Source organism: Parus major, chromosome 6 (genome assembly GCF_001522545.3).
Source record: "Parus major isolate Abel chromosome 6, Parus_major1.1, whole genome shotgun sequence".
Lineage (NCBI taxonomy): Eukaryota > Metazoa > Chordata > Aves > Passeriformes > Paridae > Parus > Parus major.
Window position 1 is genome coordinate 13,648,222 of NC_031775.1, and position 20,754 is coordinate 13,668,975.

A 20,754-nucleotide genomic window follows, 5' to 3' on the forward strand; every position below is an offset into this window, starting at 1 on the left:
CTCTTCTCTTCTCTTCTCTTCTCTTCTCTTCTCTTCTCTTCTCTTCTCTTCTCTTCTCTTCTCTCTTCTTTCCTATTGTATTTTACATTCCTCTGTCTATAAAGATATCTAGATTTTTTTTTCTATCAATGCAACCTCATAAAGATCAACATTTATTAACTCAAAATACAAGATTTTTTTAAGAAGGCTTTCTTTTCCTATGAAAAACACTTCCTTTTATTACTTCTGTTAGGTGAGAGATGCCAGATTTGAGAGTTGTGTCTTTTTTTGATATAGAGCAGAGCCATGCTTACAAGCTTCGCTTTCTGAGATGTTAAGTATGTTAATTGGGCTGCCTACAGAATGAGCATGATGATATTTGTAAGCTTTATAGATAGTAAACCCATCACTAATTTTTGTGTTGATTATACTCCTACATGGGAAAATGGTGATTCCCAAAGTCATTTCAACTCCACTGCTGTCATGGTATTTGTAATTGGATGGTAGCTGTGGTAGAAATTCAGTTGCAGATGCTTACAACCAGGAGTGGGATTTACAGTCCTGGAAGTTCTATGGGAAACAGCTTGCTGGAAATTTGGAGAACAGGGTTTGTCTTTCAGCAGAGGAGGGGAACTCATTCTTGGCAGCATGATTTTAGATCAAGCATTTTGAGATTGTATCCAGGTTTTTATTCAGAGGTATGGCAATTGCTTAGAAGTAGTCAGCAAATAAATCCTCTGTTACACATATAAGTGCTAGATACATGATGCATATACAGATGTCTGTGAATGCACATATAAATGTATGTGTGTGTAGTTAGACAAGTAGACAGAGACTTCTTTCATGACAAAAGCAGCCACTATCCTTCAACCTGCTTGTAGATCTCTCTTGTTGCAGTTTTACAGGTACTGGAATATTTCATGTTGCCCAGATTATCGTGGTTGATTTATCAGGAAGTTCAAACTGTTTACTTGGGACACATTTAATTTGGAGTTGATCTAAATTGAGCATTTCCTGTGGGCCTGAATTATTCATGTCATGTTAAAAGCAGAAGCTCCTGTTTAACTGGGTCAAGAACCCAATTTAAATGGGATGTCTGTAGGGATTACATGGTGCTTAACTATGGGATTCTGGCCTTTGTGGTGCCTAGAGGCTGACAGTACTTACATTTCTTTGTTTGGAAACAGTCATGATTATAGCTGCACTGTGCTAACACACAGTATAGAAAACTTTTTTGGCAGCAGTGATGTTACCCTGGCTTTTGAAAAGGAGTTAGTATCAGTTGTACAGTTCTCAGTTTTCTTTGCCAATGTCTACAGGGCTGCTGTCCATACCATGGCTGAAATGAGGCTAATCCCCATGACAGAGCAGAGGTCTTTAGTGCCTGTGTCCCTGGATTACCTGTAACTCTCCAGTAAAGTGGCAGTGTAGGGCTGGATATGACTGACACAAGTGAGAAAAATCAGTCTAAGGACTGAGGTGGAAATGCAAATGAAAATTGTAGATTGTATACATGGTCTGACATAACCAATCCAGAACACATAAGGTGTGACAGCACTTTAATGTGACAGAGAGCCAAAATCTGAATGTGGACAAATAAGAACATTGACAGAATGCCTTGATGGGGAAAGTGATGACTGTTCATAGATTTTTGACAGATTTTTCCCTTCATAAAATTATGCAATTATTAAGGTTAGAAGAGACTTCTAAGATCATCAAATCCATCTGTGGAGCAGCATCCCAGTTTTTTCAGTTGTAGAGGGCTAGTGCTTCTTTCCTGCCTGGAGGAGACACAGCTAGGGGCAGCTGTTCTGGGAGGCATCTGGCAGGACAGAGTGGTACAGAGTAAATGTGGAAATCCTGAATTTGCTTGTTTCATATTGATTGTTCAGGGCCCGGGTTCCATTTCATTAGAGCTTTTGGACTGTTCCACTTGGAACCAAATCAAGTCTAGGTGAACATGATTTATTTATTCTACATAATAGAATAATATGTATTTATTAAGTTATTTATTCTATATAAATAGCATCTATTAGCAAAACAGGCTCAGATGGCAATTCAGGCATTTTCTGATATTGGCATTGCCACACCAGTTGCTAGCTTCACTTGGTTATAAAACAGCTTCCATTTTATAAAAATCAGAATTGAGCTTACCTGTTTATGAAGAGCTTGTAGCTACTTTGTGTCCTTGACCCACTGAGTGTGGTGTCACATGATCTGTGTGTCTCTGGAGTTCTTCCTGCAGTAAATAAAGGAAATTTTAGAATTCAAGTGATAGTAGCAGCACTCAGCATCAGATGTTGGGACAATTACAACAGGAAAGAAATTTAGACTGGCAACTTCTTCTCTTGTGTCCTTGCTTGGACATGATAAATGGCTATTTAATAAGGTTAATGAATACTACAGCAGCAGTATTCCCAATTCCCTAGTTATTGTTACTTCCTCTTCATAACCCTTTATGTGAATGTAATTTGGAAAACAGCTGTGTAGGTACAATGGCTGTCATTTCCATCTGTATCAGGGTAATTTTTGAAACAGCTTTTTCTCTTCAGAAATTATGCCAAATTTTTGTTCTTCTATTTTCAGGCATAAAATGGGTAGAAAAAGCCATGAAACTTCTCTGGCTTAATCAGAGTAGAATATAAAATCAATGAAATGAAAATGATTGTATCTCTTCCCCTGGTTACTTTTTATGTAAAGTATATTGCGAATGTTTTTACAGCATAAAAACATGGTGGGAGTAGTGGATGGTTTATGGGTCCTTAGCAAATAAGGATTGCATTGTTTTTCACCTTTAATCATCTCTGTTGCTACAGAATGGACAGACGTTGCTTTGTCCAAATACACAAAGGTTGAAATTTAGAGGCAGAACCAGAGGGTTATGCAAGTTCTATGGATGTCTCTTGTATCAACAGAGATGTTTGAAGTTCTTAGGGAAGGGTGAGAAGGTTAAGCTTTTCTTCACTTGAATCATTTCATTGATCCTATTTGAAGAATTGCTTATCAAACTATTACATAAGTAGAATGATAGAGGTGATAAGATAAGCTGTGTGGAATCAATCATTTAGATAAAACATTCAAGCACTACATCCTGAGACTTCACCCTGTGTTCCAACATGAGAACATGACACCGAATTCTAGTGTACCAACCAACCAACTGCGATTTTAAAACCTAGAGCATCTACAGTCACATTGCTAAAATAAGCATAAATATGTGGGGCTTTTTCAAGCTGCAGATGGTAGTGACAAAATGTGAGATTTGAGATAAGCTAGTTACCAAAGTTAAGATTCAATCCTGTGTTCTTAAACAACATGATTTTTAATGAGAAAACCTCTCAAAATTCTCTGCTTGCACTGTGGTTTTCATAAAATTGTATAAATATATTTTGACAAGCACATAAAATTCCCCTTAGTTTTTCCATATCAGCTGTTACAGCAGTGGGACAACTTGGCTACTTTCAGTGGCCACACTGCCATGCTTTGATCACAAATCCAACACACACCTGGCATTAAATTAACATGTATTCTTCAAAGAAGTTGATGCTGTAGATTTACTATATATTAAATGAGCTTCTAATGTACAGTTTTGATAGAGATATTGATCTCCTTTGATAATGGTGCCCTACCAGATGGTAACATTTTTTTTAGAGAAGAATGCTTTTTTTTAAAATATGTTATTTCATGAAAGAATGTCTGTGACAAACAAGCTCTCACATTCTGTGTTTACTCATGTATTTTTAGAATCCTGTCTTAAAAAATCCTGAGGATGAACAGCTACCAGTGTTTCAGTGGAGATTGAGATATGCACAGTCACTGGAATGAGCCTTTGTCAAGTTTGTGACCAAAATGTTTTTTAAACTGCTTACAAAACAAGCTTCTGTTGAGTTTACCTTCACTGTGTGTGACTGTGTATGTGGCTGACATGTATGTGTCACTCAGGGAGCAGCTGCAGTCCCAGGTTTTTACTGCTGCTGGGTTTGATTGCAATTTTGGAGCTTCAGAAAAACGCCTTGCAGGAGGAGAGCATTAACATGAGTAACCTCACTTTCCTCATCCTTGGGCTGAGAGGCTATGATGTGGTGGGTTTTTTTCCCAGGATGTGCCCAATTTCTGAATTATGTCCTCATAGAACATTCACTCTTAGGCAGTGTTTATAGATTCAACTGATTTCAGAGCTGACATCTTGACATTGCCCACCATATGCATTTGTGGGGTAGCCCCACCTTTTCTGTATCAAGACCCCATGTGCTAAAAACATATCAGACTTTGAGATCTGCTGAACAGATCTCAGGCATGATCTTCATGCCTACCTGGAAAAGGGGGCATGAAGCAAGAATGAGGTGATGGGACTACATGGTAACCTGAGAATAGATAACTTTACAGTAGGACACAAGTGAAAAAAAATCAAATGTAAAAGCATCTTTCTTCTCTAGAACTTAGCACAAATATACCTCCCAAGTCACATAACCACAAGTTTCATGGGAGTATCTATCACCTGACACATGACCAGTCCCACACCTCAGGGGGCAAAATAGATGAATACATAATTCACAAACATAATCTTTTATAAAAATCTTACCTCTCCTGTGTCCTCGGTTAGACAATATCAAAGATGTACTTTCAGAAATACTATTAGAGTCACTATAATCCACAGAGAGTTGTCTGTAATCTTCTGTTGACTGACTATAGTTCATTAATCTGGACCCTTTGTCTGGAAACAGAAATCAGAGTGGTGAATCATATACTTTGATTATAAATCATTGTATTTGCATGTTAATGTAAACAATATTTGGATAGGCTAATTTTTATATGGTCCACATCCTTCTGTCCTCTAACCCTGACTCCAAATGCTAACAGACTGAGGAAGGCTTGGTAACTTCATTCTACTACTTTTATAATCTTACTCTGACCAAAACTGGTTTTCATAGTTCTCAACCATTCCATATAAAACAAATCTAATACATTAATTCTGTTCTGCATGTTTAACTGAAAAGTTGCAAAGTGCAGATAAGCTGCAAAGATCTTATTCCTTGTACTCTGAGGTCCAAAACCTTGAGCTATAACTTCTTTCTGTGTGCAGGATGGACAATGCTCATAGAGAATCTACCACCAGAGTCAGATACAGAAATTCCATTAAGAGGTCATCCTAATTCATTAGGATTTACATATTTTTCTTGCACACTGACTTTACTTTGTTTGCATTCTCTCTTGCCCTTTTACAGAATCTCTGAAGCATAATTCTTAATTAAAAACAAAGGAAAAAATGGAATGCTGTCTTGCAAAGTGCAGCTCACAGATTTTCAATGTAATTGACACCCTAATTCATTGAAGTTCGTTGGCACACGTAAGTCAAGTGACCTGAATCACTGGCAAACACAGAGATCACACCAAATACATAATCCCTAGAACTAGTGGAAGAAAACTGGCAGGAATTTGTGGTGAATTTCGGGTTGAAGATGGGGCCATCCCTTTTGGCAGCAGCAGGATTTCTACCTGATTTGGCAAGTGTGAATCTACAAGCTCAGTTCTTGAGTAAGTGAACCACTATGGCTTGAGGAGTAGTTTGTTTGCATATTTCCAAAAGAATCCCCTTTTCTTATAATCAATAATACCTAATAGAAATGTTACAGATGTATTTAAATCTGTGTTTGATTCTAGAAGATTTCACAGAGCATATGTGTGATTTTCTGAATTGGAATTTTATTGCTCATATGCCTAATGTTGAGCATATCCAAAAAAAAATCCTGTATAGCTTGGGCCAGGTTTCCCCTTGGCCCAAAATAAGAGAACTCTGTCAAAGTGAACAGTACAGTGTAGACACTAGAAAAAAAGATACAGTTATAGCATTACTCTGTGGGATAATAAATCTTGATCTTAGTCAAAAGAAATTAAAAATTGATATATACTCGTTTATTTATATAGTCAGCAGGATTTGACCTTGTCTTGAAATCACTCCAGCAATTCATATGTGAATTTACAAGAAATCTTTTGAATAGAAAATTAAACTAAAATCAAAAAGAGACTACAAATCTTTGCTTGAGTAATCCAATAGGAAAGATGAATATATATTCCTTAATGGCAGGAGGATAACTTCACAGAATCCCACCTTCACAAATACACTGGAGTATACAAAGTACAAAAGCAGTTTTGAAAGTAGAGGAGTTTTATATGCACAGGTTTTATGCAAAGTGCTTTAAGAGTCCAATCTGTGCAAGCTGATTTGTTATCATTGCTTCACAGCCCTGAGACTACTGTCCTTTGTGGAAATAAGGAAAAGAAACCTCACTGACTCGCTTCAGAGTCTTTCCATTATGAAGTAATTTATATGTAAAGCAATAACTATCCTATCCAAGAATACACGTAATCACTACAGCATGAAATTAAACAATCCATCTACCTTGGGGAAGACACAGAAAAGGCTGTCTGTATCCTTATTAGAGAGTTCAGATTATTAATCTTTCTTTACCTTGGTGAAAATTCATCTGGGATGACAGCGCTGAGGTGTCCGATATTTTTTCATGCAGTCTTTTCCTTATCACATGACTTCTGTTCAGCTGAGAGGCTGTGCTGTCTTCAGTGACCACCTGCTCTGTCTAGAAGGCAGTAATATTGAAAGTGAATGTCATATGATATGTGAACTTCAGACTCTCATAGTGAAGTAATCCTTGTCCTCTGGCTGTCAGAGGCTGCTGATTTGCTTTGTATAAGCAACTTTATTTTCTCAGATTAACACAAAGCGGGACTGAGTATGTTTGCTCCATGCTCTCATGTTAGCTAAGTTTAAGAGGGGTCACCCTCAGTTACAGTAGCAAAGAGAGTAAGAAAGAGTGCAAGGGAAAGAATATTCTCAAAATTTTAATGAACACTGGTTGAAAACAAAAGAATTCTGGTTTGTTTTCTTCCACTGTCATTCAGCTTATGAACAAAAATGGTTTTTGATACTCCAAATTTTGAAAAAAACTTATGTGATCATTTATTAAAGATCTCACATGGTCTGGCTAGATTTCACAGCAAATATTCAGGTCCACTCAAGGACAATGAATTAATTTCCTAACATGATGTAAATGAGATTTTTTAAAATTTTGTGAAGAAGGTGTGAAACCAGATTGGCAATGGAGAAATCCTTACTGTTGTAAAGTCCTTTACTATGGCCAATACGAGGTCTCTGTAAAAGTTATGATTGTTTCAGTATTAACCAAAGATAGTCTAAGTACAAAAGCTCAGTCACTTCCTAGGAGTGTAGATAATACCTTAAGTTTTATCTTTCATATTTTTCAGATTCTGTGCTGCCTAGGTGTATAGTTTTGAACTACATATTAAGTGTTAGTGAGCTCCCTTCACAGATCAGGCAGACAAAACAATTCCTTTTCTAGCTTGATACCAAGGACAATCGTTACAAGTTTCAGGCCCAAAAGCCTAAACAACAGTGGATTGAGGAGAGAAAACAAGAAGGATGAGACTTCATAACCTGGAGCTGTAATTGGACAATTAACCCCAATATACAAATGGACCAAAACTTACAAACATGTGAGGCCTTGTGACTAATCCTCCATTTTGTGACCATTTTTAGGTCTATCTTGGGTTTAGCCCTGGCCAGGTGTATCCTTTAAGGCCTTTCAATAAATACCTACCTTACTTCTTAACTGTCTAGCCTCTGTTCTAGGTCAGCCTTCTCAAGGCATCATAGAAGTGGTGTGTGAGACAGCTTCGTTGCTTTATTTACTTGTACACTTTCCCACACAACTTTCTGCCTAGAAGTTTAGAACCAGATCTCACTTCCTTAATGCATTCAGACATTAATTTCAGCAATCACTCACTGATGTCCCGTTTTGCTGTGCACCTCTCTCACCACAGAAAAGGAGATGGAGTATGAGAGTAGTACCTACCTCACTGACACTTCCTACTGCAAACTGAACCATTTTCTTTATGCAGAATTTTGGTGGTAAGGAAGCAGATTCCTTCTGATGTGCTTCACATGCTTCCAGAATGGATTCAGGAGAAAGTCTTCTATGTGGCAGATCTTCACAGAGTGTCAGCAAGAGTGTATGTAGTTGGTCACTCAGCTGGAGAGACTGCATCAAAATAGAGGTACTGTTAAATGGCATCTCCCAGGAGACTGAAATCCTGTGTAAACTGGGACCAGGAATTTCTGTAAGCCTTTTACTCTGGGTGAGAAACATGCACTGAATTCCTTTAGACTTTGGGAAAATTCCAGACAAGCAGCATAACAGCAATGAATGAACCTCTAGTGGGATCCAGGATAGCCTTGGAAGGCATTGACATTTCCCAAGAAAGATCATTGGCCCAATTAGGGGCTTCTTGGTGACAGACAGTTCAGTTTTTTCCAGAGATTTGTTAAAAATGGGACGGAAGAATAAACTTCCATCACAATGGACTGTGATTCAAATATTCATGGAAGTAAGATATGTGGTAGCATTAACTTCAAAAAGGTAAGGAGTTATACCAGCCAAAACTGTTGTCATAGAGACCAGATACTTATATTTTAAGGACATTTAGCTTATAAAGCTTTTTCTCTGTGAATGTGAAAGGGAGGTTAAATCTACTGGAAGCCTGTGCTCACCAAACTGAGAACAAACAACCAAAAGCATCAATATAGAAAAGACGCAAAATGCATGTTAGAAGTCTTTGAAAGGATCCTGGGTAATCAAGAAATTAATAATTTCATCTAGCAGAGATACTGATAGAATTTGTTCAGAAATAAGGGGAGTTAATTTTATTCTTCCATTCCATTTTTGAAAAAGCACATAAATGTGCACAGCACCACAATCATGCCAACATGATGTTTTTGTTTTAGTCCTGTCTACCTTAGAATAAGAGAATCATAGAATAATTTAGGTTGAAAGACCTTTTATGTTATTTAGTGCAACCGTAAAACTAACACTGGCAAGTCTATCACTAAATCATGTCCCTAAGTGCCACAGCTACACATCTTTAAAATACCTCCAGGCATGAGATTCTACTGCTTCCTTGGGTAGCTTGTTCCTAATTGTCTTGGAATAAATAATCATCCTTAAAATCAAACTACAATTCATCTTAATAAGAACAATTCTGGTTTTTGAAGAAACAGAAGGTAAGGCAAGGCAAGGCAAGATAAGCTCCAGCTAAATTCCCTGATTGTATGAACTGATATTTTTGGTGAAGCTTAGACCTTGACACAAACTTTTCCATTCTTTTCTAGTGGTCCAAAACACAAAGTCCCTCTTAATGATACTTCAAACTGTGCCTCTCGTTCTTTGAACCTACCAGAATAAAATAAAACAAAAATGTTTGTGTTACTGGCCTGGTTTGGAGGAACCTGGTAATCTGCTGACCAATAGAGGGTCATTCCTAAGGAATATACCAGCATCTGTCAAAACAGAAAAGGAAACCCTGTGTGAAATCAATAGTTAGTACAGAAAAGCCTCATACTTTTTGTGTCATACAAGACACACCATCTTTTTCTGTCTTTGGTCACAAAATGGAAGAAGTCACACTGATGATTTTTTTTTTTTAAAATAGACTAAATAGATCTAAAAGTAAAATAGTGACTCATAGATTATGGACTAGGTTGCATGCAATTACAGATGCCTTTTCCTGGTCTTAAAAATTTGAGAGCTAGACATGGTTAAGGGATAAGGGTTTTTTATCAGTATTTTAATAAGGATCCTTATGGTGCACCATTTCACCCAGGTGGAATATGCCACAATGCACACATATGATAGATCACCTATGTGCTTACAAGTTAGCATATCTAACAAGGATGTCCCAATGGGAGGCCTGGATGAATGGTGTGATATTTCCCCATCTGAAGAATTCCCCCCTGGATGGCCCAGATCTGTAGTTTACAGGATATGTTCTGGGGAAGACCTTGGTTTCCCAAGATAGCACAGCATTTTCCGGCCTCCTACTATGAGGCCTTTAGGAGTTTTGACCTCCTGGCTCAAAAAATACTAGGGCTATGCTAAGTTATCAGACTTTAGGAATTACAAGTATGCATGCTAAGAATACTGAGGCTACATAAAAGTTATATGAAAGATATATAAAAGAAAAGGTAAAGAATCATCTTGGCATCATTAGCACTGTTCAGCTTGTTGAGCGGAGCCAGGCTGCCCTTTGTTCAGTGATGCCAGGAGTAGGGAAAAAAAATTGAACTCCTTCCTTAATTTTTAAGCTCTCTCTTTGCTGATTAAAATTCTTTCCTACCTGTGGGACTGCCTAGCTGTTGTATGCAGGAAAATAATTACTGGAATAAGGCTGCCTATTCCACAGCTTAATTTTTCTGCCTGGTGTCTAAATGGTCAGTTATGTATGAATCTGAAAATACTGTGTTCTGCCTCAGGGGAGTATGTGGTCTGAGTGGCATTTAAAACTTTCAGGTGCCTGAATGTTGTATCTTACTGTCTTTCCAGAGAGACTCATTTGTCAGAGAGAAGAAAAATAAATTGTTAACAAAGCTGAACATATTTCTGACTTGCTGGGACTGTTTCCACCCTCTGATTGCACAGATACTGCAGTCCTGCTGCTTCTGAGATTACAATTACCACCTCTACTTGAACACCGTTTCATAGAAATGTTCTTCATTTCTGTGGGCCTTTACAAATAATACAGGCCTGTGGGAATGATGTTCAAAATCGATTTTGATGTTGACATGCATGCTAATCCAATGGCAAGCCGCAAGATATATGTAAATCTTTGTAACTATAGCCTAATTTGATTAGTTTTATTAGAAATGGGATGTGACAGTAGGTGCCTAGTATGTTGCATTAAAACCCACAAGCTTGTCTTCATGAGATGTTGTCAAGATGCACTCTGCAATATACCTCACCTTTGTTAGTCCAAAGTGCTGTTTTTTACTTGGGCTGTGGAGCAGTTCTGGTGCACTGAAAGGGGCAGCTTCTGTCTGAAATGCATTGTTTTGGAAGAACAACTTTCCTTCAGCAGACAGTAGTACTGACCATGGGCAAATCACATAGATGGCAGGGTCTGAAAAATGTTAAGTAGATAATGTTGAATTCACTGCACTCAGAAAACCATATTTCTGGCATCTCACCTGTATAACCAAACTCATCAGTGGAGATGTACCCAGAATGACTTGCCTGCTTGGGGACCTTATTGGTCCTGACCCACAGACTGACTTCCCAGCCTGACCTCAGACTTGCCTTGGCACTGTGGCCTTGTCTGGTGGTCGCTGGGCTCTCTGACCATGGTTACCTTCAGTTAGTGTTCTCTTTCGCTCCTTCCATGTTTTCTGTAGTGTTGTATGCAAATACAAGTCACAAATGCCAGGAAGATTGTCTGTTTTAGGAACAGCCAGCCAGCTTGTACTTCAGCCTTGTGGAGAATACCTGGCCTTCTGTAGTGCTGGCCAGCCTGCCATGTCTGCCTGCCTGCCACAAGCGGCATTCCTGCCTAACCTGGCAGTGCCCCAGCACACCAGGAATATTCTATAGCAAGTGATGCTGACCATTATGAGATCAGGCATGATTTATTGCCATGATCATGCACAGCACAGCAAATGTGGCAGTATTAGCCTTGAAAAAAGCCTTCCCTGCACTCTAAGAAACTGGAGCACTGTGGATTCAGCTTCAGAATGACTCCAGCTTGGCATCACATCTGCACCTGAACTCTGTAAAGACAAGCTTTAGCAGCCTTACACTTAGCCTATAGTCCAACTTGATTGTACATCCCTACTTCTTCTTGGTTTAGTTTTCACTTTCTGATAACCTAAATTTATCCAGCACAGCATAGAAAATGTAGGCTGATTATTTTTTATTTTTTTTTAATTTCATTTTGTTAGGTCAGCAATCAGAAGAGCATAATGTCAGCTTAGTGTCTGGCACAGAGTCAATAGTTGGACCTGTGCTGAACCTATCCAGGTGGGTATCTCTGTGCTTCACTCCTTTGCACATTTCTGGTGCTTGTATTTCCTGGGCTATTCTATCCCCTTGTTACACCAGTTAATAGGGGACTGATGATATAGTCAACCTGATATAGTCAACCTGATATAGTCAACCTGCTATAGTGTTCCAGCCCATTAAAAACTAGTTGGTAATGAATTTCGCTCCTCCAGCTACAGTAGAAGTAACACATCACTTGTTTTCTGTATTTTGTGCTTTGATTCTACATGCTTATGAGGTAAGAACATGTCTCATCCCTTCTCCCCTCAAAAGGAATACCCATTCACATAAACAGTTCTCAAAATGTGACAGGTTGCTCACTGTGCTCTCATGTTGTTGTTCAGTTGTGCTTTGTGCTCTGTCAAGCTGGCCTGCTTGGCAAGCAATCATCATAATGATCACATTATTATCATGAAGAATAAAAGTCTCTTACTAGCTGAATGGAGAGCCATGTGGATTTGCCTGTCCTTCTCTATCAGTCCATGAAGGACAGGAGCCTAGCTGGCACTGCACTTTCTCTGGGTGCATGTTACTCAGACTTTAGGAAGAACTCTTATGTCTGCATATAGTTGTACTTAGATTAATCACTACCTGATGTTTAATTCAAACAAACAAACAAACAACAAATAAACAAACAAAACGGTGTGAAGACCTTCTATGAAGATAGAGCAATCTGCACATAATCCCAGCAGCACTGAAAGATTTCTCACTTTTACTAGCAATAGGCTGTTAGTGCCATTAGTATTTTTTTGTCTCCACCCCACCCCCCCAAACAAACAAGCAAACAAATTCAAATTAATTAAAATAACTCAAGAATTAATTTCCACAGCAAGAACTCTGAAAGAGATACTTTCTACCTCACCTTTGTGAAGATCCTCCAGAAGCTGCATTGTGGACAGGTACAGGAGTGCCCATATTTCTTCTTCCTCCAGAGGGCTTCCTCTTGCCCACAGGACCTCGGCCAATGTCACACAGGAACTGCTCATGCCTGCTGCAGTAGATACTGGGTTTTGGACACACTAAAGTAGACTGAATTGCTCAAGACAAGCCCTACTGCTTATAGCTGTACCCTTCTCTCACAGTAAGAAATACTTTGTGAACCACCCTGCTTTTTTTGTTCAGAATAGGTAGGTATTGCTTATCCCTGTGTTAGTCTGAGTAAATAAAGGGACTGAATTAAGTGACTTCCTGTATTTTTTTTCGAGCTCTTTTACTCATCATTTGAAACCAGTCATAAGATTCTGTGGAGCAAATAGTTTTTTTCTGGAGGTCCTTCATGAATATGTGCTGTTCAGATTTTGTGAGTGGTTATTTGAATGATAGGTGATTGAATTTTTCTGCTTAATTGGATGTTCCTGTCTATAAAAACATGACAGGGTTTATCTAAGTAAAAAAGAAGACAATGCAAAAGATTTTGCAAACAGTGCAACGGAGCAATTAAATTTCATTCATCGCTCAGCAGATTGATCAGTAAAAGCTGGTAGATTCTTACTGAATTCATTGATGAGAGATTTTCTTGCTCATATATCTGAGACTCAGTGCTTGCAGTTTATCCCTGCCAATATACATGTAAACTTGCTTTGTTTCTCTAAAAAAAATTAAAAGATGACTCTTGAACTGCTGAATAGCAATTTAGTGGCACCTAGCACACTGTCATATCTGACAGGTATGTAAGACCTGGCCCACTGCAGAAGAATGTGGGTCCACACACTCACCCTGTTTTGTCTCAGTCACAGCACAGCATCAGATTGTTTAGAAAAAGGCACTCTACAATGAATCATAATTTCATGTCCTACCTACTGGAAAAGTATTTTAACAATCCTAGCCAACCAGAAACTGACTTGTGATTGAAGCATCACAGCTGCTTTTCCTTCAAATGTTTTGTCATGCTCAATATTCTCAAAGAAGGTTTTGCTCTTCATAAATGCATCTGAGCTTTCCATCTAATGAGTTTCATGTTTCTGTAATTTACTAATCTAGTCAGAGCTGCTCTAGGTCTACACATCAGTAAGGAAAACTGAATCCAAGCTTCAAATTTACTAAAAATTTTTGAACAGCTTTTGCTATTACTCTCCTGTAACAGGCTCACAGGTTCATTTGATGCTGTGTAAATAGGGGAATAATGAGAAAAGTTAGAAGTGATCAGTTTACTGATTTGAGGTTTTAACATTGTCTGTAGACCAGCAAGTGAGGAAAGTATAGTCTGGGTTGCTGTTGTCTCGTGTAGGATTGTTAATGCCACTGTACAATGAGCTCACTCACAGCCTGAGGATAGATCTTGCCCCCCCCAAACTTCTTCACTCTCTGTACACAGCCCACTTAATGCCACCATTTGCTCTCTGCCTGCAGTAGAACTCTTTGTGTCTTACAGCTGATTGCTTTTCCAGCTTCCTGTTCATTATGGAGTCTTCAAGGGCCACTGCAAGAGCATTACAGTGCCCTGTAGGACCAACTTGTTGCTGATTAATAGATTGCTCAGACTTTGCTTCATGGGGTCTTGTCCTGGCTCACTAGCTTGCAAACAAGGAATCACAACATAGGAAGAATGATCCCTTGTTGCAATCACTACAGGATTATAGACCAACCTAGTGACATTTTAAACGGAACCAGAGTCCTAATTTTAGTCTGTGTAGCTTCAAAGGGCAGTAAAGCTTCTTACAAATCTAACCTTAATTAGAAGAGACAGACAAATCTTCTTAATCTAAGCCATCACCGTTTCTCTTAATAATAAATTACTGTGATAGCATTTCACTTAACCCTGTGGTACTGGGACTAAGCAATCAGTTCAGGTCCCCAGAGCCAGAATCTGTGTGGCTTCTCCACACAGGTAATCCATCAGATTGTACTTAGTGCTGCTTTATTTGAGACCGTGCTGGGGGAAGGAGCCCTGCATCTCCTCTTTTAGATAGAAAAGCTTATACCAAGTGATCACAGTGCTGATATTTCTAACTATCTTAAGTAACTCAATAAGCAACTATCCAAAGTGCAGGTGTTACGGTTTTAGAGAACCAAAGTGAAATCAACAGTTACACCAGAGAAACTTAACTTTCGTAGTGAATGTTTTTTTCTAAAAGTAATGTCTCAGACCAATACTAAGTATGAATTAAATGAATTCTGCTATCAATTATGTGCAAACTTCTTGGAAAAATATTAGATTGTATGGCCATGGAAATCATAATCTCTTTAACAAATTATTGCTTTAAAGCAATGTGGAGTTAAGCAATGTGCTATTTTACAAGCAAATTGGCAACTGTTTTTTAAACATATTCAGAATGCCTGTATTTTTAGGCTGTATGTTTGACTTCTGATTTTCCAGACCAACATGATGTGATATAGAGTGCTTGGGGGAAAAATCTATAGCTAGGCTATACTATACATAGTACATTTAGTGTATATATATATATATATATATATATAAAAATATACTAAGATATAAATATTGTAAGAGAGTAAAAGTGATGGAAAGATATTGTTATCATTTTAGCACTGGCCATGTTCATGGTCTCTCAGTTTAGTAAAACCTGTGATCCAGAACCAAACAAATCTGACCTTCAAACAACCTACAGCTCATAGGGCAAACAAATGAGGAGGCAAGAAGGAAAAATTGACAGCAACTTTGCAAAAAAAGGGACTTTTTTTCAGTAACACTACATATGAGGAAATTATGCTGGATCTAGTTGAGCCTGCAGGGGAAAATTAGAGCAGCAGAATGTAATCACCCACTTTGGAGTTTGGCCAGGTTATAGAGGTTAATGTTTTTGTGACTGGAAAAAGCAGTAAAGAGCTTCCAGTGCCAATTTGTGTTTTGAGGTCAAAGGCTGATTTTGCTGATTTCTATGGAAGAAGATAGTACCATTCAAATTAGCCTAAAATATCCTCCCTGTTCTAATCTGTGCAACACATTTATTCTTTACATGGACTCTCTAAAGTCAACAGATTTTTCCCTACTCTTCTTGCATAGATATTAAAGCTTGCATTGGAGTGAGGCTAACCCCTTATTTTGCCAGCAACATCCACCTATTTACCACATTTTTTTCTAAATACTCCAATTTTGGTATATTTTGGTTTATCATATATGCAAGTTTTCATCCATTGAAAGCTGGAATCAATGAAAGAAATTGAATTTATCATGAAAGTAAATGAATTACAGCTTTACATCTGAATTTGACACTTAGCAATACTTGTGTTTTAGTAATTTCATACGCCAAGGTCACTTTATTTGATTTGGTAGTCTTATTTAGTAAAATGTAAAGGAGAAACTTGACTTTGGTCAATCTTCATCTTTACTTTTGCTATTTTGTTTACTGTGTAAAGAAAGCAAAAAAAACCCTATTACTTTTATAGGAAAACCAACCTTCCCTTTTCAAATACAGTCAAATGTATTAAATATCCTCAAGAGGAATGGATCAGCTAGATTTCTAACTACCTGACAGCCCTTTTCATTCCCACTTATCACTTACTGGGGAGTAGGTTCAGCTGTACAATAAGTTTTATGGCATGAAAGTCAATCCATTGTCTGGATAATGATGAAAAAGATGAAAGGAGATCATAGGATACACCAATGAAGAAGATGATGAGGAAGGAGAAATCACATTTGGTTTTTGGAAATAGGGAGTCAAGTTTGTTTCTGGTCTACTTGTAAAGGCATGAAGCAAGAACAGATTTGTCCCATCTGGACATCCTGACGAACAACTGGAAGTGAGAACTTTGGCAAAATAGTTTGTGTATAAACACAACAACAGCAATTACAACAACAACAAAGGATTAACCTTGGTAAGAATAAAGTATTCTGTGAACTGGAAAGGCCTCTGTCAAATCAGAAAGTCCTTTCAATTTATACTGCCTGGAAGCTCTTCATGCAGAGGGGTCTTGTCTTTCGTGTGACTGAACTTCCAGTTCTGCTTCATTGCTCTGTGTGTATATATTGCAAAATACCTATCTGTAAACTTAACCAACTCTTAATTTGCTGGAAGGTGTAAACAAATGTAAATTTTGTAAACAAATCTGTCTGGGAAGGCCTATTTATGGTTTGGACATATATGCCCATCACAGCTCTTCTATTAGAGGTGACTGATATTTGACAAGAGTGAGCCAGAGAGGGACCACTTAAGCAGGTGCTCTGAAAGACCTGAGAGGTTGCTAATATTGGCCACTAACTTCACTAGAAGGGTGTAGGTGTGTACTGACAGAAAAGTGAAAGGGACTTGAAGGAACTTCTTCCATTTGCACCCCTATATCCAGGAAAAGTTCTCAGCTCATAACAATCCATGGAAGCTGGGGTAAACCCACTACATTTGAAGATATATGGGGCTGGCTAATACTGATTTTGCTTAATTTACCTGCAATGCCTAAAGAACCATCAGTCATTTTTATGGGCAACTTTAGAGATATGGAATTGCTTCTCGTAGTGTGGCATTGAAGGACACACTGATAAAACTACACACAAGTCTATAAAGAGATGGTCTTTAGGCATCTTTGTCTGGACAGTATTTTCCTCCACAGCCTTCTATCCCTTCCATTTGTTGTACTCCAATTTCTCAGCTATGTTAGCAGTCCCTTTTAGGACTCAGGTGCTACCTGATAGTCTAAAAGCACCTTCTGTAAACAAATGACCAAACCCAAGGAAGCTCAATCCTCAGACTAGCCAAAGGCAGAACTTGTATTAGTGGCAGCAAGATGCAGTGAGAGAAAAGAAAACTTTCTGGAAAAAGGGAATTAGCCACAGAACCTCAGGTGCTGGTTGACAACACTTCAAGTAATCTGCTTTCAAGACCAGGAAATATGGGAACTTGAAGTGTCACTTTTCTAGGATGTTGGAGGATGATAAGTACTGAAAAGGGGTCTATAGAGACAGATTAACAAGACAGACTTGATAATTCTGAAAGATCTTTTAAAATAAAAGTTACAAGGAAAATGTGTTTTTAGTCAGCATCCTTTTATGTGAGCTGAGTGCTGGACAGTGGGTTAATTATATATGTAATGTAATTTCTGACCATACCTAGGTGAGGACCTTGACCAAGATAAAATCACTCTGGCTATCCTATCTCTTGTTTTTTCTCTGTGATTCTCCCCATCAAGGATTAATAACTGACAGTAACACATTGTTTTGAAATGCCTTATATTTAAGAGCAGGGATAAATTTGTATCTTTGTATCTTTATGACACAAAAGTTCAGAAAATTCATCAAAAGGGGCTGAAAATTCATGGAGGAATAGATGTAAATTAAAACACAAATAATATTTCAATAAGGGAAGAAAAGTAATTATTTAATATCAAGTGTCCAAAATACAGTAAGAAAAGTTTTTGCAGCTTTTCTCAAGTCTGGCTGCATAATAAATCAAATTTGGAATACAAAATTAGGGGAATTAGAAATAGGATAAAAATGGGATTGAGCTATAGTTTTGAAATAATCTCTGTTTATTTCAAAGTAAATTTACAGAATTTATTTATAACAACCTGTCCTGAGTCTTCTGTAGTCACCAATAGAGAAGGAATGATGCACCAGTCTCACTGCCTCTGACTTCTCTGAGTGATGGTGGCAAGAGCAGCATTTGGCATGAACCTGAATTCAGTAGGAGGCATCTCCAGGAAAATACTTAACAGATTTTCTTTGTGCCCTTAAAAATCGTATAGTTATAAAAAATGAATGTAGAGACAGTTTTGAAATTTAAAATTATCCTAGTGTGCATGCAGATTAAATGTTTGATATAGATAATAATTTCTGAATTAAAATGGAAAGATATGACTTGCTTTTTATAAAGGCACAAGATTATTCCATGGTACATATGTATTAATCTAATTCTGGGTCTCCACAGACAGTTTGGGATCAGTGAAATAATTTTGCTACACTCCAGTTGTCTACACTGAAATATTCTTAAATGAACAGTTTTCACATGAGGATCACAATTCTTTGTTGCTCAAGGCTTCATAAAGCTTCTTAAAAAAACCCCAAACACTAAAAAAAACACAACCCAAATCCTGTAAATTCAAATACTGCATTGAGAGTCTGAGAGATGTTGGTCTCCAAAATATTTAGGACTAGGTGGTTAGAAGATAACTGAAGAATCAATGAAAGCTGTGACCAGACTGCAAGTGACAGCTCTAAATCTTCATAACAACCCACAAAACTGTAAGATGAAGAGGAAACAAGATCACCTCAGCCTGTAACCATGAGATCTGAATAGGGTCTGATTACATCTATTATGTTGATTGATTGTTCTGATTTAATACTTCAGAATACTTTGTATTCTGTTCTTGAAGAACAGTATTCTTCCATAAGAAAAATCAAAGTTATAAAAATATAGTATAGAAATAATTTACTAAGAAATGACAACTAAATATATTTGCTTTACAGGCAATATTCATCTAGAGCATGTAAAATTGGAAACCCAAGTAAATTCTTAAAATCTATTTAAATATAGTTCAAATGGAATTAAGGTATTTCAATTGGTTGTTGCTATCATCAAATTCTTACTAATAATCTTAGGGGAAATACAGAAAAACTGTATTGAAAATAAATGTAACATCTTAAGTATCCCAATCATAAATGTATGCAAATTTTAGAGAAACAAAAAGCAAAAGATTTTGGGGACAGAAGATGCCTGCCTTGTGTACTTTAGTCTTTCTTAAATGCCTACATTAGACTCTTTTATACTAACTCTTATATAATACATGTTGGGCCAAATCCAGTAACCCTTTTGTATATTTAAAGGGTTCTGGATACATGCTATCATTCATGATATTATGGTCTTTATCTTGATACATAAGCATAGTAAAATATATAAATGGATAGAAAAGCTGAATATTTTCTAATTCCATTACTTAAGTACAACCTGCCATCAAATGACAAAAAATTTACCTATATGAAGTTTGAAAAAACTGAAAAGAGCACATTTTTTGAAAATTATAGTTTAAAATTAATTTACATCATAACCTCATTTATTCACATATATTCCATATTCAAATTTTATACTCTGACTCACTGTAAACTTGTTGTTACAATTTTGGAGAGAATGCACTATATTCCTCATACCAGAGAGATGAATCTCATTAACTATGAAATGTAAATCTCTGAAATATGGTCTGGAAATGTGTGGGTTTATAATAGGAATAAACACTTAAAATGCTGTTATAAACTTCTGTTCAAGTAAAGTACAGGCAGAGCCAAATCTGCAAACAATGACAAGTCAATGAGGGAGTTGCCTTGTTGCTAAAGAATGACCTTACCTTAGAAAGATTGTTTCCCAGAAATTATAGCTGAAGTGAAACAGCCTTCATGATACGGTATTTTTTCACTCTCTATTGTAAATTATTTTATCTCCTTTCTAGAAACATATACTTAAATCAATAGGAGAATTAACCAGACTGTTGCAGTTTATTCAGCACTGAAAGGGGATAAAAAAATTTCACTGCTGCAGTGAAGAGATTAATTTCTTTTCTAGGAAATAATAAACTTCATATGAGGTGGGCCAGTCTCTAAACAGTCTAATCTTCGAGGGAGAGAGTTAAAATCTAGTTCCTGCATAGTGTAGTCATGTGCTTCTCTGTAGGGAATTTCATGAGCTGGGTGGTAAAGGTGCTAAAAGTTTGACTTTATTACAAGACCTATGGACATTGCTCCTTGAAGACATAAAATGTTACTGATACCAAAAGAAAATTTGGAAAAATTCAGCATCCTACAAAATCAGACTTATAGGGTCAAATTCCTATTTCCTCTCTACTTCAAAAGGATCCTACCAGTGAATTTCAGATGAAAATATTGCACTGACTGCAATCAGTTTGCAACTAGATATTCTTTCAATAGAAGTGCCTAAAAACATAGCACTGGATAACTGCAATCAAAAGAAAGTTTTGCTGTGTTCATTCTTGGTAAGTTTAT

General features: G+C 37.3%; 1 protein-coding gene across 2 annotated transcripts in view; it reads right to left on the reverse strand.

The window, feature by feature from the left end:
* Positions 1-8,007, reverse strand: part of FRMPD2 (FERM and PDZ domain containing 2) — a 56,974-nt gene extending 48,967 nt beyond the window's left edge. For both annotated transcript variants that reach the window (XM_033515746.1, XM_033515747.1), the window contains exons 1-4: positions 7,866-8,007; positions 6,446-6,572; positions 4,559-4,690; positions 2,134-2,218 (exon numbers count right to left, since the gene is read on the reverse strand). In XM_033515746.1, coding sequence (XP_033371637.1) covers positions 2,134-2,218; positions 4,559-4,690; positions 6,446-6,572; positions 7,866-7,898 — 377 coding nt within the window. In that variant the 5' untranslated portion in view covers positions 7,899-8,007. The remainder of the gene's footprint in view (positions 1-2,133; positions 2,219-4,558; positions 4,691-6,445; positions 6,573-7,865) is intronic.
* Positions 8,008-20,754: the final 12,747 nt, after the last annotated feature.